The sequence below is a fragment of the Nansenia antarctica genome (assembly GCF_963989245.1).
Source record: "Nansenia antarctica genome assembly, chromosome: 1".
Classification (NCBI taxonomy): Eukaryota; Metazoa; Chordata; class Actinopteri; order Argentiniformes; family Microstomatidae; genus Nansenia; species Nansenia antarctica.
Window position 1 is genome coordinate 47,884,684 of NC_137674.1, and position 14,278 is coordinate 47,898,961.

The following is a 14,278-nucleotide window of genomic DNA, read 5'->3' on the forward strand; positions in this document are numbered from 1 at the left end:
TATAAACAGTACTTTTCTTCAACTTTTATTTTTTTCAAGTGCGAAATCCATCAGTCCAACAGAAGAGAAAATAAATGACATGAATGGTCCATGAACTACAAAAACATACAAAAGAATATCCATCTGTCTCTTGGGAGAATAGGGTGTGTGTGTGTGACGAGTGGAGGAACTGCAGTGTAGTTTACATGTTATCTTCATCAGAGTCATCCTCCTCCTCCAGAGAATCCTGTGTGTGTGCAGGGTGGAAAGAAGGCAGCGTTAGGATTCAGGCATCAACAGGACAGAAACTATGCTCGTCAATAGAGCCCTTCACCTCAGAAATGCAGATTACCTCAAAGAATGAAATCACTGATCTAACATGATTGGATTGGCCAAAATAAGCTTCAGACAGCATTGCTTTCACTAATCAGGTCATGTCAGATTAGTGATTTCTACAAGGAAGGGAGGATTTAAAGGCCCACACCAGCCATTTTTGATCCCTTGCTTTTTTGTTGTCGTTGAAAATAACGCTCAAAGAACGGAAACACAGTGGTGACGTCAGTCATTCACAGGACTATTTTGGGAAGGTAACAGCAGATATAGCTAGGAGCCATTCTCAATCAAATGTGTTGAAAGGTTGTTTGACTCAGTGGCAAAAAAGCCAGTGAAGGGGTTCAGAGCGTTATATTTGACTCTGGCCATTAACAGGCTAGCACTTCAGAGCTGTGAGCTATATGAAATATAGCCATACATCATAGCACTTCGAAAATCGTTTAGGAGCTAAGAAAACATAATTATCGCTCAAAAAATACACATGCTTTGACCTAAATGGCCATTTTCGGACTTGAATCTTGTACAATAATATATATAATAGCACCATGACGTAATATTTCAGCAAAAACAAGTAAAAATGACTAATGACTAAGAGTGTTTAAATAGGTCCACGCTGAAAGTGCACGAAAAATCGAATGAACCCCTGCCCCCACTCTTCTCGCGGTGAACTTTCATTGCCACCGTTTTGGCTAGACGTCGGAAGCAATAGTTTCCAGTAAAGAGAGAAGAGACAGTCTTTTATTCTATTTTCTGAGTACCATATTTCCAAGTTGTTGTATTCTTCATCTAGCTTACAGGTAAGGTACAGGCTGGTGGCGTTTACCTTAGCGTACTTCTCGGCCTCCTCCTTGACATCTTTGGGGACCAGCTCGTGCCGTCCGTTGGTAACTGTTGAGAGACGTGGAGAGAGACACGCCTGTCATTTCATGCCACTTTGTGACATTACATTGGTCAGGTTAAATGAGTCTACAAACAGCTGTGTTGTCCTGTATGAAGGGACAGTGGTGTGTTTTACCTTCTCCCACCCAGCTGAGCTCCAACTCAAAGGCTTTGTCCTTCACTTCATCGTGTACTATGTAGATACTAGGGGACGAAACAGAATGGAAAACATTTATAATGCCCCTAAAATAGATTTAGTGTGTAGTTTACACAAGACCATTTGTGTGTTTCCAGGTAAAGTGAGTTATGTGGAAGCTGAAGAATAATTCACCCTGAATGGACAATAAAGCTTTTTGAACTTGTGAGATATTTTCGAAGTGTGTGTGTGTGTGTCTTCAATGAAACTTACATTTTAGCCACCTCTTTCACCAACTCTCTGCAGGTCATGTCTTTCATCTGTTGAAGGCATTGACAGATAAAACCACAATGAAACAATGTAGCAATATGGGTTCTTTTATATTGGAAAACAGACCAAATGAAAATCCTTACCTGGAGCTTTTCAATTTCTGTCTTGGCGGCTTGCTTGGCTTTTCCGATGGCACATCCCCAATAACCCTGGCCAGAATTAAATATTTATATAAGATGAAGATAAGAAGCATAGATCAAAAGCAGCTTAGTAAAACTGCTGTTAAGAGGGTAGAATTTATTTGTGTGTGCGTTTGTGTGTGTTTCAGTGTGAGTGTGTGCGTGCATACAGAGCTTGAAGGGAAACGTAGAAGGAAATACTCACATATGAGATGCCTGAGGGGTCGACCATGTACAACTGAGGCCCGTCATCCTGATCGTAGGATCCCAGGATGAAGCTGTGGAGGGAAGGGTCAAACCAGATTACATTATACTTTATTTACCCCTGCAACAAAATTGGTTGGTTAATGCAGCACTACCATAGCCACTATAGAAACAACAGAAAGAACAAAACACAACAGCATATAAGCCCTTGAGATTCAGTACAAGAGTCATGTAAGAACAATACATCTACTATGATAACGATGACAACTTGAGGAATAGTGTGTACAACTGCAAGAAAGTGGTTAACAAGCACTGTGATCACACATACAGGCACCGTAGGTCACATGGCGCCGGTCCTATAACGGGGAGGAAACTAAACTTGATTGATTGATTGAAAACCTTTATTGTCCCCAATGGGGAAATTTTGTTGTCAAACAGCTCAGTTAGGGCAGAAAACATTCAGTACAGAAAACAGAAAAACATTCAATAAAAAAACATAAAACAGTAGAAAACATAAAACCATAGACTCCTCTGTGCATCAGCATGTTTTAAACTGGCTGTGTGTGGGCTTATCGTTTAGAGATACGGGGTTAGAAGTGAGAAAGTGGTTGGCAAGATCTTTGTGCGCAAGCACGTTTATACATGTATTCTATTTCGTAAAGTAATGTGAAGCAAGGCTCTGCAAGTATAAGGTTCAAACTGGAAGCAGTGTATATCAATCAACGTGCAACTCTTACCTGCATCCAAATGGCCTGACCGCACTGTATAACGTGTAGGCATGGACGTACATGGCCACTCTGTCAGATAGATGCTGTAACGAGAGGTGGAAGGGAGATATTCAGGTTCTCACCAAAGAACACAAAAGTGGCGCTGCGGCTCGCTGTGAACTTTTCTGCACCACCATGTAAACAACAAGGCAAATTAAACGATATATTTATTTAGTAATGATTGAAGATCACCAATGACATTGTAAAAAACAAAAGCGTTATGATACTCCTCAGTGAGTTCTGTGTTTTAGCTGTATTTCTGTGGACATTTTGACATCAAGTGAGTCGGGTTTTGATAATGCAATCCAGCGCAGCGCTGTCCAAAAAGTCCTGGGATTCCCCCAAGTCCCCTGAGATTACACCTCCCAAATGACACGGGAGTAGCTCAAGCAAAACAGGTCTGCTTAAGCTGGGCAAATGGACTGTCATCTGTTATCCGTCACTGGTAAAGGCTAGAGCACTGGGGGTCAGTTTCCAGAAAGCTTCTTAGCTTCTGTAGTAATTCATTTCTCCAAAACAACTTAGCCGCAAAGCTGTGAGACTATTGTAAAATGTTTGAAGGTCAATCTGTGAGACAGTAACAATCTGTAAAATGTTTTCAGGTCAAAATTGGCTTTGCTCGTCTAGAGGAGAAATGGGATTCGATTTCCAGTTTAAGTACTACTTTAGCAACAAAGCTTTCAGTAAACTGACCTCTAACCAATTCGGTGAGAGGCTGTGAGAGAAAACCTCTGTAACAGTAAGTTAAGTCCACAATAATACAGTTACTGAATGTCACAGCAAAGAATACATGGATGGAAAACTAAACATCAAGGAGCAGCAATGACCCACAATGATGACAGTCATATCAGTGTAGTCAACGCTCCATACTCTATTCACCCGTTTATTTCCACTGCTACCTGGGTCAAATTGTATTTAAAATACAATACTCTGCGTTTGCCGGAGCCTGCCTGCAGTGACAGATAGGCAGGGTTGGCACTTTTCCAAGACTATTCCATTGGTTCAATTGCACCAGGCAAACACAATCAAGCACAGCTACGCACCTGAAAGGATTTCAAATGCTATTTAAACCCAGGTCTGCTCCACTGATGCCTATTTCACTAGATTCAGGTAAGGCTTCAGGTAAGGCTAACCATTATAACAGAGCGTGGCTGCACCCTGACGTGCTGCAGCGTGTGTAGCTCAGCACTCCTCCTCCATCTGGAGAACCATGACACTCTGGTGGAGCTTTTCCACTAGGGTCCAGGACTAGGGATGGGACAGAATAACCAATTATTCTAATAATCGTTTCCGAGGGTCAAAGTCGATTCAGCTAAAGTTGCAGAAAGGTGAAATAGCGATGGATCTAACACTGTGTCGGGCAGTGTTCCTCAAGTTCTGATGAGTAAAAAACATTGAATTGGTCCCTGTTTTCCGAGAGTCTGACTATTACTTCTGGACAGCTATACAAAATGCGCGCATCGCTCTAATGCGTGCGCAGTTTTTTTTTTGTTCTGCATTATTGTTATGTTAGCCTAATTTAAGTATTCAGAAGGAAAAAAATCATGAGGATTAATACTAGAATAAATTAGATTTTTCACTGTTAAAGGTGGGGTTTTTGGCGTTTAAGATATTAAGTGTTTTCTTGCCTATGATCCATGGCTGTTTTTGTGAATGTCGGCACACATCGAAAAATCGATTATTCGCTCAAACCACCCACTGATTACTCGACCATGAGAAAAGTTAGTTTTATGGTGCTTTTCCATCTGGGTCCCGCTTTAGCGCAGTACGCATCAGGTCGACGTCAGGTCGGGTCACTTTTGATCTGTTCTGGTTTTCCATTATACACAAACCGACCCGGACTAGTAGGAGGAGTAGACGATAGTAGGCGGAGTTACTCGTCACACGCAGCCTGGCAAAAAGCTTCCGGGTGTACACAGCAACAGCAGTGATTTTTTTGGAGAGAAAGAGAAAGAGAGAGAGGAAGCTATGTACACATAATAAAGTTATGTTTTTTGAACCCTTAAAACCACTGCCTTCACTTGTCTGCTTTATGAACTGTAGTATCATCATCGGGAAACGCCGACAAGACGCGAATCTACCGGAATTTGACTCATGACACAGCCGGTGTTATTCACAGACAAACACGGTGCCGTTTGCGGGTTAATAACTTCGGTTTACCGGGGGTTAGGATAACAATTCAAACGTGTCCGGAAAGAGGAGAAGCCAGGGAATTCAAAAGTTTTTGAATGGAGTCGATCCTCCACTCCCATCACCGTGGACACAGCGCGGAGCGAATTCCCTGTTAAAACCGGCATTTGACTCATGAGTGAATGGTGAAAATGGCTGGACGGCTGTGGGCGAACTCCCGGTTCATCGAGTTTACGGTTAAAAGCATAACTTCTCGGGGTGTCAGCGCGGTGGTTAAGGGCTCAAAATGACCGTAGACAGATGGTGAAGTTAGCAAAGGAGTATTGTGTTTTTTTACCACCTCCACAGCCGGTGTTATTCACGGACAAACACGGTGCATAATAGCGATTTTTGTGTTGTGCTTGTTGTAAATAAAAGTTATATGATTCATTGAAATGACATTAAACTAAGATAATACGATGGTCAGCATAATTTTCCGAATCTTTATTACCGTAATAAGCTATTACAGAAAATGTAGTGACATTTTCCTAGTGAATGTGGTATTTTCAAGATGGCGGTTGTGAAGAAATAATATGGGATGGGACATGGGATGACGATTGTCCATTGACCAATCAACGGTGTGCAGCGTCACACGTCACACGCAGCCTGGCAAAGACACCCGGATAGGAAATTAAAAGACCCTGCTCCGATGTGGGACCTGGGACCTGGGACCGAAGCGACCTGGACCGACGAATGGAAAAGGGGACCGAAGCGGGCTGACCTGGGTCAGCACCAGGTCAGCACCAGGTCTGCAACGTAGTGGAAAAGTGCCATTATGCACATCCCTAACCAGGACCCGAGCAGGTTTTGATGTACATTGTGTTTCCACCACCCAGGGTGATTCTGAGGACTCAGGGAGAGCAGGGAGAAGTAAACATCGTCAGAAACGTGTTTCCTAGCGAGTTTTACACTCAAACCAGCATGACTGATGGTAACTGAAACAATAAATCTGTCAATAATTTTCACGTTTTTTTTAACCCCAGGATTTTTTTCAGGGAACATGACCTGGGACTTGGTGATCGAATGTGAGCCATTTGTTTCGTTTATAGAACGCTAGCATAGATTCTTCAGTTAGCTAGACAAAGCCAGTCAAATTTCCCATGAAATAAAAAGTGTGCTACCCGCAGCTGACCCCAAACCAAAGTAAGTAACGAGTTGTATCACGTTTTCTTGTTTTTGTAACATAACAAGTAGCAGTCAAGTAGACTCGCCTAGCCAAACAACGGGAGGGTGCAGTACACATCGCACGCCTACCCCCAAACACCCAAAGTCCCAAAAACACTCCCCACTGTCTCAGGTCAGAGTCGAATTTTGGGGCCGTTCTCAGAGATGGAAGTGCAAAGGTCTGAGGCTTTGTATTCTAGGTCTATGGACTACCGGTATTAGCGTGACTACCAGTATTATGTTGCGCCAGGATTAGGGATGGGACGATTATCGTTTTTATCGTTAATCGCGATAAAAACACCCGCGATAACTTAATCGTGGAGAATTTTAATTATTTGAATAATCGTCATAATCGTATGTTATGAATAAACTGTGTTTAACAAATGTCTGGCGCTATTTTTCAGCCAAGTCTACATTACTTTTGCAGTCAAGTTAGCGACTGTTACTGTAATATAATTGCAATTCCTCACATGAGCCGCGCGCGAATATCCTCACAGAACTTGTCTCGCGCTATTGTTCAGCCTGCATGGGTAACGTTACTGTCAAGTCAGCCTTGTCAGTCAGTGACTAGGTAACGTATGCTAGCCTACTCACCATGGCTGGTGAAAAACTTTAGACGGGATACTGTCATTGGCCTTCCTTGTTATTACCAGGCAGTGACAGTCTATGGCTGCATAAGGCACGGTCGCCCCTAAGCTTTAGCAAATATATTGTGGTTTACTTAATACTGTTCAGCACTTGAGGTTACATGCAATGCATGACTTGTGCTATATAGGCTAAATACAATGATTAAAGCGGCAAGTAGCAAGTGTGCGCATCAAAGGCATTAGGCACGTAACATCCATGCTGTATAAACACATGACAACCGTCCGTTATTTCCCGAACTTTGCCCGAACCCCCTGCGAGGACCCGGGGAACACCGGTACGCTCCCCGCGGCTGCTATCAGACTGGCCGCGGGAGTGAGTGTTGAGGGAGAGAGGAGACAACCCTCGCTCGCCATAGACTGTATCCTACTCGTCTCTCTTGAGCTCGGTTGTAACGTGAACCGTGGAATACAGGATATGTTGCTTTACAGTAATTCCCCAAATGACCAGAAAAGGAAGTTAGATTTGTCGCTGGTCGCTTTTGACTAATTAAGTCGCCAAGGGGCTCTGGAAGTTGGCAACACTGGGAGTGTGTTCTTTAAACTTCCTTGGGTACGTTAATGAAAGGTGCTGATTGGCCAAAAAGGAATTGCTCTTTCTTAAGGACCCGGATTATGGCCAGAGATATGTGCCACTAGAATCTGAATTACTGACTTAAAATGTCCTAAAAATACAACAAAATCTAAGTTAAAGTGATTACAGTGTGATTTTTTTTTTTTTTTTCGCGATAATATCGTGGATCGCGATTATTTTGCCCACGATAATCGTGACATGACATTTTCTAATCGTCCCACCCCTAGCCAGGATACAGACTTCGCTACACCATGGATATATTGATAAATCCTTATTTGGCATTCATATGGTTTTGTTCAAATTTCAATTGAGTGATAAAATAAAATAAAATGATTTTAGCTTCTAATAAAAACATACCGTCTCTCTCGGTTCTCATTTTTAAAAAGCAGCATGTTAATATGTTGACCTATTTTTTTCTGTGGATGTTGTCTGCATCTGTTGCATATATATATATATATATATATATATATATATATATATATATATATATATATATATATATATATATATATAATGATATTATAAGTGAACAATCGAAAATGAGCGAACACACAGAAAGTGATGTTGATGTCGTTGGGAACTGGTTTGGGTTGAAAATCTCCGACCTCAACCAACAAACTATATTATGTAAGCTGTGTCGCCGCGTTGTTCTGCCAAAGTTGGAAATATAAGGAATCTGTTAAACCACCTGAAAACATGCATGTCAGCCAGTAGGAGGATGCATGTCAGCCAGTAGGATGCATGTCAGCCAGTAGGATGCATGTCAGCCAGTAAGATGCATGTCAGCCAGTAGGAGGATGCATGTCAGCCAGTAGGATGCATGTCAGCCAGTAGGATGCATGTCAGCCAGTAGGAGGATGCATGTCAGCCAGGAGGAGGATGCATGTCAGCCAGTAGGAGGATGCATGTCAGCCAGGAGGAGGATGCATGTCAGCCAGTAGGAGGATGCATGTCAGCCAGTAGGATGCATGTCAGCCAGTAGGATGCATGTCAGCCAGGAGGAGGATGCATGTCAGCCAATAGGATGCATGTCAGCCAGTAGGATGCATGTCAGCCAGGAGGAGGATGCATGTCAGCCAGGAGGAGGATGCATGTCAGCCAGTAGGAGGATGCATGTCAGGCAGTAGGAGGATGCATGTCAGCCAGTAGGAGGATGCATGTCAGCCAGTAGGAGGATGCATGTCAGCCAGTAGGAGGAATGCCGAATGCGTGCAACAGTTAGTCCCGGAGCGCGTCTGAAGACAAGCGCGACTCCCACTCAGCAAAGTCATCATTCGCTGCCGGTACTCGCTATTTTTTCTCATATATCGTGATGTTATATATCAAATATCATCCAGACAGTGGAAAATATTAAGATATGAATTTTAGTTCATATCGCCCACCCCTACCCCGAGCATAGATTACTTCTTGTGATGCCTGATGGTTAGATAACTTAATGTATTTGTTGTACTTTACAGTGCATCATACTACACAGCCAGATAAAGTGAGTTCTCTTCATAGGCCTACTGTACCTTCAGGGGGATGTCGTGTCATAGGCCTACTGTACCTTCAGGGGGATGTCGTGTCCGTAGTTGGATCTGAAGTTGGAGGCCTCCTCCCTGGCCACCTCAGAGAGCGATCTGGCATCAGCGAGCAGACCTGCCACCGCCTGAGGGAGAGAAAGACAGATCCATGGTTAAACATGAACCTGACATGCCCTCTCTCCCTTCTTCTCCTTACCATCCTGTCTGTCTTCACTATCTCTGTCCAATAAAATGAAAATGAACGAGACATGACCCTGTCTGAATCATAATTCACACTGCAGAGGTGAACAGAGCTGTACTGGGCTGGCCTGGTTACACATTCACCAAAGAGGCTGAAACAGTGCTAGAAAGGATAATGTCAAAGGAAAGTACCACAGCCAGATGAGGTGATAACTGAATCATTGTGCAATTGTAATTTAGGCTTCCTCTACTGTGTGTGTATTTCTATGCTATATAAATGTGTACCTTGCTTATTTGTATGTGATGTGTTTTATGTATTTCAGTGCTACTTTTCACTGGGCCACACAAATTCCCTCTCAAGGGAAATTAAGGCCCAATCCCATTTCACCTCTTGCCCCAACCATTTAGCCCTGCCCCTCCGTTTTGCACGTTCACATGTAGGGGTAGGGTGTCCTGATTGTTGTTGGGATGGAGGGGTAGGGCAAAGTGGTATGGCTACATGACCCCTCCAAAGGGTTATGCGAAATCTTCCAGAATTCCTTACGAATTATCGCACAAGCAACAAAAGAAAACCACAAATGTAATTATTTTCTTTGTTAATAAAGATTTTAAAATGATGATAACCATTGTATTATCTTAGTTTAATGACATTTCAATGTATTACAGACCTTTTCTGTTTCGCTAGTATGCTGATGTCTCTCTAACATTACAACATTGTTTTAAAGCTGATTTGTGCATGACAGACACACGCATTTTGACATATTTCCTTGTAGCATTGCCACCCATTTGATGGCATATGACGCCCAAAATGTAACTTAAGTCCAGCAGTCAAGTTGTTGTACTTGTTACCACTCCTCAAATATCAGTGCAGACTGTTAATTAAAAATTAAATCCCTGGTTCTATTCCGGCCATTGACCTATTCCTGCATGTCATCCCTCCTCTCTCTCACCCATCCCTCCTGTCAATCTCTACTGTCTCTATCCCAATAAATCAGAAATGCACTAAAAACATATTTTAAAAATGTGGGTTGGGCCAAAGCATTCAATCCAACACCTGGCGATTATTATTACAAAATGTTCAGATTAAAACTGATAAATCCATACCATTCCAACGTGTCGGTCGATGTTGAAAATACGCTTGTTTGAGCCCTGTTCATAGAGTTTGGAGAGAACCAACTTCTCCACTCCAAACACAACACCGTCCTTGCATCGGATCCCAATTGCTGTGCTGTGGAGTCAAACAAAAGGCATCAGATCAGCATATCAAGCTACATTGAACAGCAGTAAAATACAGGGGGGGCGATATTATCTTGCTCACCTGCTGTTTTCTACTGCTTTCATGGCATATTCAACCTGAAACACTCTTCCATCTGGGGAAAAGGTGGAGGCTGACAAGTCATACTAGAGAGAGAGAGAGAGAGCAATTACACAGTACACTGACGGCGACTACAGCTGAGATGCAAACAGTAGGCCTACTACTACATAAGGACATGCACGATCATACAACGACTGTGTGATGGGATTGTGTCAGTGAGGTAGCTAGCTTGCAAGTATATATATTTATACCAAATGATGCCATGTCCAGGTGGAAACTGCTGCCAATGTCACTCAATGTTTGCTGCTGTCCTGTTGTTTACTTTGCCTGCTGTATGTTGTATGTATCGTCTCTGTTGCACTTGAAGCATGAAAGTATCATGCCCAAGACAAGTTTTCCCTCGGGGACAATAAAGTATAATCAATCAATCAATCAAAGTCATGAGCGAAACCTGCTGAATTCTCAAACCTTTAATAGTCAAAACATTGCAGGTAACTATTTTATAGAGATTTCAACAACTTATCTGTTAAATGGTGACAGTCAGTAAATATATAAATACGGCATCTAAAAAACGGTACGTAGCTATCAGGTCACCTGTTTCTGTTTCAGTTAGCTTAGCTGCCAGTTAGCAGACATGGCTTCAGAGCAAGTGACTCAGCAGGCAACACAGCTAGCATCGCCTGGCTATAACGGCCTTTCGCTAACCACCCTCAAGTATATGTACATATTTGCAATAAATGACAGGATCAAACTTGTAACTGTAACATAAACTTCCAGTACATTATTTGCTAAATGGCCTAGCTGATCATTTAAGCCACTTTGCTCAGTTCAGCGCGGTGGTTAGTGTTGCGATGTTGCTAGCTTGCGGGTTGGCCAAGACGTGCCGCTGCACACAAACTGTCAACAACATAGTGTATACTGTTTTCTTACTATGTCATTTAGAGTAATATAGTAAATAATCGATGATGTTATTAAACATACCCCAGTTCCAATTGAGCTCATTGTTGCTGATAACAGTCAAAAAAAATCCTTTGTAGAAACTCTGTCCGCTGTTTCAGCGTTGCATCCCAGTCATTCACCAACCAACAAGGAACAAACTGCTTTATGAGAATCACCTCTGACGACGGCCCATTACTGCCCCCTACAGTAGCGGCGTGTAATAGTCATGATACATTTGTCAAGAATTACAAGAGCATTTTTATACCTTTATTTTCATGTTTTACTCATATTTTACCACATTCCTTTCTAAATGTTTTCCCTGTTGGCTGAGTTTCTTCTTCCCTTCTTGTTTACATATGATTTATTTTCCTATGTATTATTTTTCAACGTACAGATAGAAAGGAGTTCATTGTAGACAACAAGAGAAATAAGGTCAGATTCATCAAATGAGAACACCCCCACGTACGCACGCACGAACCCATACGCACACGCTCACACGCACGCACACACACACACACACACACACACACACGCACACACACACACACACACACACACACACACACACACACACACACACACACACACACACACACACACACACAGCCCTGATATGTAGTACATTACTTATTTAGTAAGTTTATCTAGACTGCTCCCTGGTGGACAAAGTTAGTCGAGCAACAGAATTCCATTTGGTGACTTCCTCGATTTCTCCGCTAGATTTCCCAATGGAAGAAGCACTGTGGCAGCCTTCTCCAGCCTGAATAATTCACGAAGTATACGCATAAATAAAGGTGAGATAGTATATCACTGCTCACATCCTAGCATTTAGTGGTACGTGTTTTAAAAGGTAACTTGCATACTCTCTCAAGAAATGGAAAGTTGCATTGTTGGCAGGTGTACTTTTATCAAGCTAACATTGCTAATGTTAGCCAGCTTGACCCTCTTATGTTGCGGACCATGATTGGCCCCGAACATTCGAATGACATAAGTGCACGTGGCGATTGTTTTTGTGGTTGATTGATTGATTGATTGATTGATCTGTGTGTAGAGCTGAATTTGCCAGTGAGAAATTAAGAACAACATCAAAGTTAGACTAAGTTAACAATAGCTTGCTTGCCTTGTTTGCATTTCAACTAAAGTATTTCAAACATTTTAGGAATGCCATCAAGTGTAGTGTGTATGTTGTGTGATTGCAGGGAAGTGTGTGTTGGGGAGGCTTACAGGATCACGTGTCTTGTTTTCAGGAGAGTTTATCACAAACCTCTGGGCATATCTAATAGACATAATAGACAATAGACAGCCTAATATCTGATACTGTATTTAGCTGCTGTCTGTATTTGATCAGTTATTTGATGTTGATTACTGTAATGTAATCTGGAGTTTGGAATTTAAAGAGTACTTAGAACTTAGACAATGGGTAGTGGTTGGGGGAAAAGGGGTTTGAAGGGATTATAGACTGATATTACAGTGTAATTACAGGTAGACTGATATTACAGTGTAATTACAGGTAGTGTTCTAAGTTAGAGCCTAACAGGAGGGGATAGGGCAGGTAGGTGTCATGACATCAGTCTAGTTGACTGAATCGCTCCTTTTCGCTGGTCTGTGGTTCGATGTTAGTTCATATTGTTTGTATTGTATTTGTTGTTTTGTTTATGCTGTTTAGTATAGTTCTTGTTGTTGTAAAGCACTTTGAGACAATTGTATTTGTATATATAATACCGTACATGTATAAATATATATATAAATACATTTGATTGATGGACATTTGAAGTGTGGTAATGCTGGGCTTGAATAAAAGCCTGCACCCCTCATAGCTTCCCAGAACAGTTACTGGATATTATAGGCATTAGGCTATGATATGCTATTGTTGAAATAGTATAGGCATTCACATAACAAACAACCTTTTAGGATAAGGATCCACGTGCCTCTCGCTCTCTCTCCCTTGTGTTTCTGACAGGTCATATTCTAGTGGAAAGGTGCATTTAGCATTTATTGTTCATCTGATCTGATCTGGAAGTCGTTCCAGACGCTGTGTACCCTGGATCGTCATGGATACGTATCAAGTTGCGCGTTCAGCGGGTCTCTGAACAGAAGCTATTCAGTGTCATTGCCGGTGGAATTACAGCCTGTTTGATGGCTACGAAAGTTACAGCAAGTGATGTTAGATATGCGCTTCAGAGAGCTAAACACAAGATATCGAGCTTGGAGAATGAACTGTCTGTGAAGTGAGTAGTGCCATGCCTTGTTGGAACTAGGCTAGTTATTGAGATACAATGATTCTTAATTGATTTCATGCAATGTCTCTTGTGTGACAGCTTCTAACTCATGATTCATCTTGAGGTCTCTCAAGTTAGAAACAAGTTGAACAGTTGACAGTCAGATTGATGAGATGAGATTCACGGTTTAAGGACACAGTATTCCTTGTTACATTGCAACAGGGTATTCCTGTGGTATATCAATGTAGGGTTGAAGAATTCCCAAATCATTGTTGTTCAAATTCATAATGACACTTCTTAGACTATTAGGGAAGTAGCCAAACTGTCGTTAAGATTAGGCTAGGTTATAGTGTGTGTTTCATTGTATTAGGCCTATACAATGTTTGCGCCTATATTGACACTTTACAACAGTGTAGGGTAGGCTATTTGTTCTGTTTGAAATGTGACACTTCCCCTCTCAGATAACACACTGCTGATAGCACTGAGGATTCTCTTTACCCTAATTCACACTACAGAGCTGGGCCGAGCTGTACTGGGCTGGCCTGGTTACCGCGTCCACCACCTTTGCTGAAGCAGTACTGGAAAAGACAGAGTGGGAGGGAAATATGTGAGCCAGCACAGCATGGTTCGGGTCGGCCCTGTATCGTGTGTGAAGCCCCTCTTTCTCTTTGCTATGAGTCTCCTCTGTGAGGGTAGTTAGTGCTGTGTCCCCTCTGGTTGTGGGGACTGTAGACGGGAGGCCATGTAGGCCGAGCCGGTCTCCAGATTGTGTTGGTGTCCAACTCTGATCCTGCCTGATGAAGA

At 42.3% G+C, this 14,278-nt stretch overlaps 2 protein-coding genes across 3 annotated transcripts in view; one reads left to right on the plus strand and one right to left on the minus strand.

The window, feature by feature from the left end:
• psma3 (proteasome 20S subunit alpha 3) lies at positions 1 to 11,397 on the minus strand. Of its 2 annotated transcripts, XM_080550587.1 has the most exons (11): positions 11,298 to 11,397; positions 10,320 to 10,402; positions 10,106 to 10,229; positions 8,845 to 8,946; positions 2,718 to 2,791; positions 1,982 to 2,054; positions 1,741 to 1,806; positions 1,601 to 1,647; positions 1,328 to 1,395; positions 1,136 to 1,200; positions 1 to 226 (listed from the first exon to the last, which is right to left on the minus strand). In XM_080550587.1, the coding sequence occupies exons 1-11, from the start codon at positions 11,316 to 11,318 to the stop codon at positions 182 to 184; spliced, it is 768 nt and encodes a 255-aa protein (XP_080406713.1). In that variant the 5' UTR covers positions 11,319 to 11,397; the 3' UTR covers positions 1 to 181. The 2 variants fall into 2 exon arrangements, with proteins under 2 accessions (XP_080406713.1, XP_080406712.1); XM_080550586.1 differs by having other exon boundaries at positions 1,601 to 1,806.
• A 1,909-nt stretch (positions 11,398 to 13,306) lies between these two features.
• Positions 13,307 to 14,278, plus strand: part of mipol1 (mirror-image polydactyly 1) — a gene marked incomplete at its 5' end in the record, with an annotated part of 77,569 nt that continues 76,597 nt past the window's right edge. Inside the window, one exon of the mRNA XM_080523575.1 lies at positions 13,307 to 13,314. Within this exon, the coding sequence (XP_080379701.1) occupies positions 13,307 to 13,314 (8 nt within the window). The remainder of the gene's footprint in view (positions 13,315 to 14,278) is intronic.

Excerpts from the sequence above, each read along its gene's own strand:
- psma3 (XM_080550586.1), bottom strand. The coding sequence starts at position 11,318 with ATGAGCTCAATTGGAACTGGG. Across the intron at positions 2,055-2,717 it reads GTCAGGCCATTTGGATGCAG|CTTCATCCTGGGATCCTACG; the intron begins GTAAGAGTTGCA and ends TTCCCTCCACAG. Across the intron at positions 1,201-1,327 it reads GCTCAGCTGGGTGGGAGAAG|TTACCAACGGACGGCACGAG; the intron begins GTAAAACACACC and ends GTCTCTCAACAG.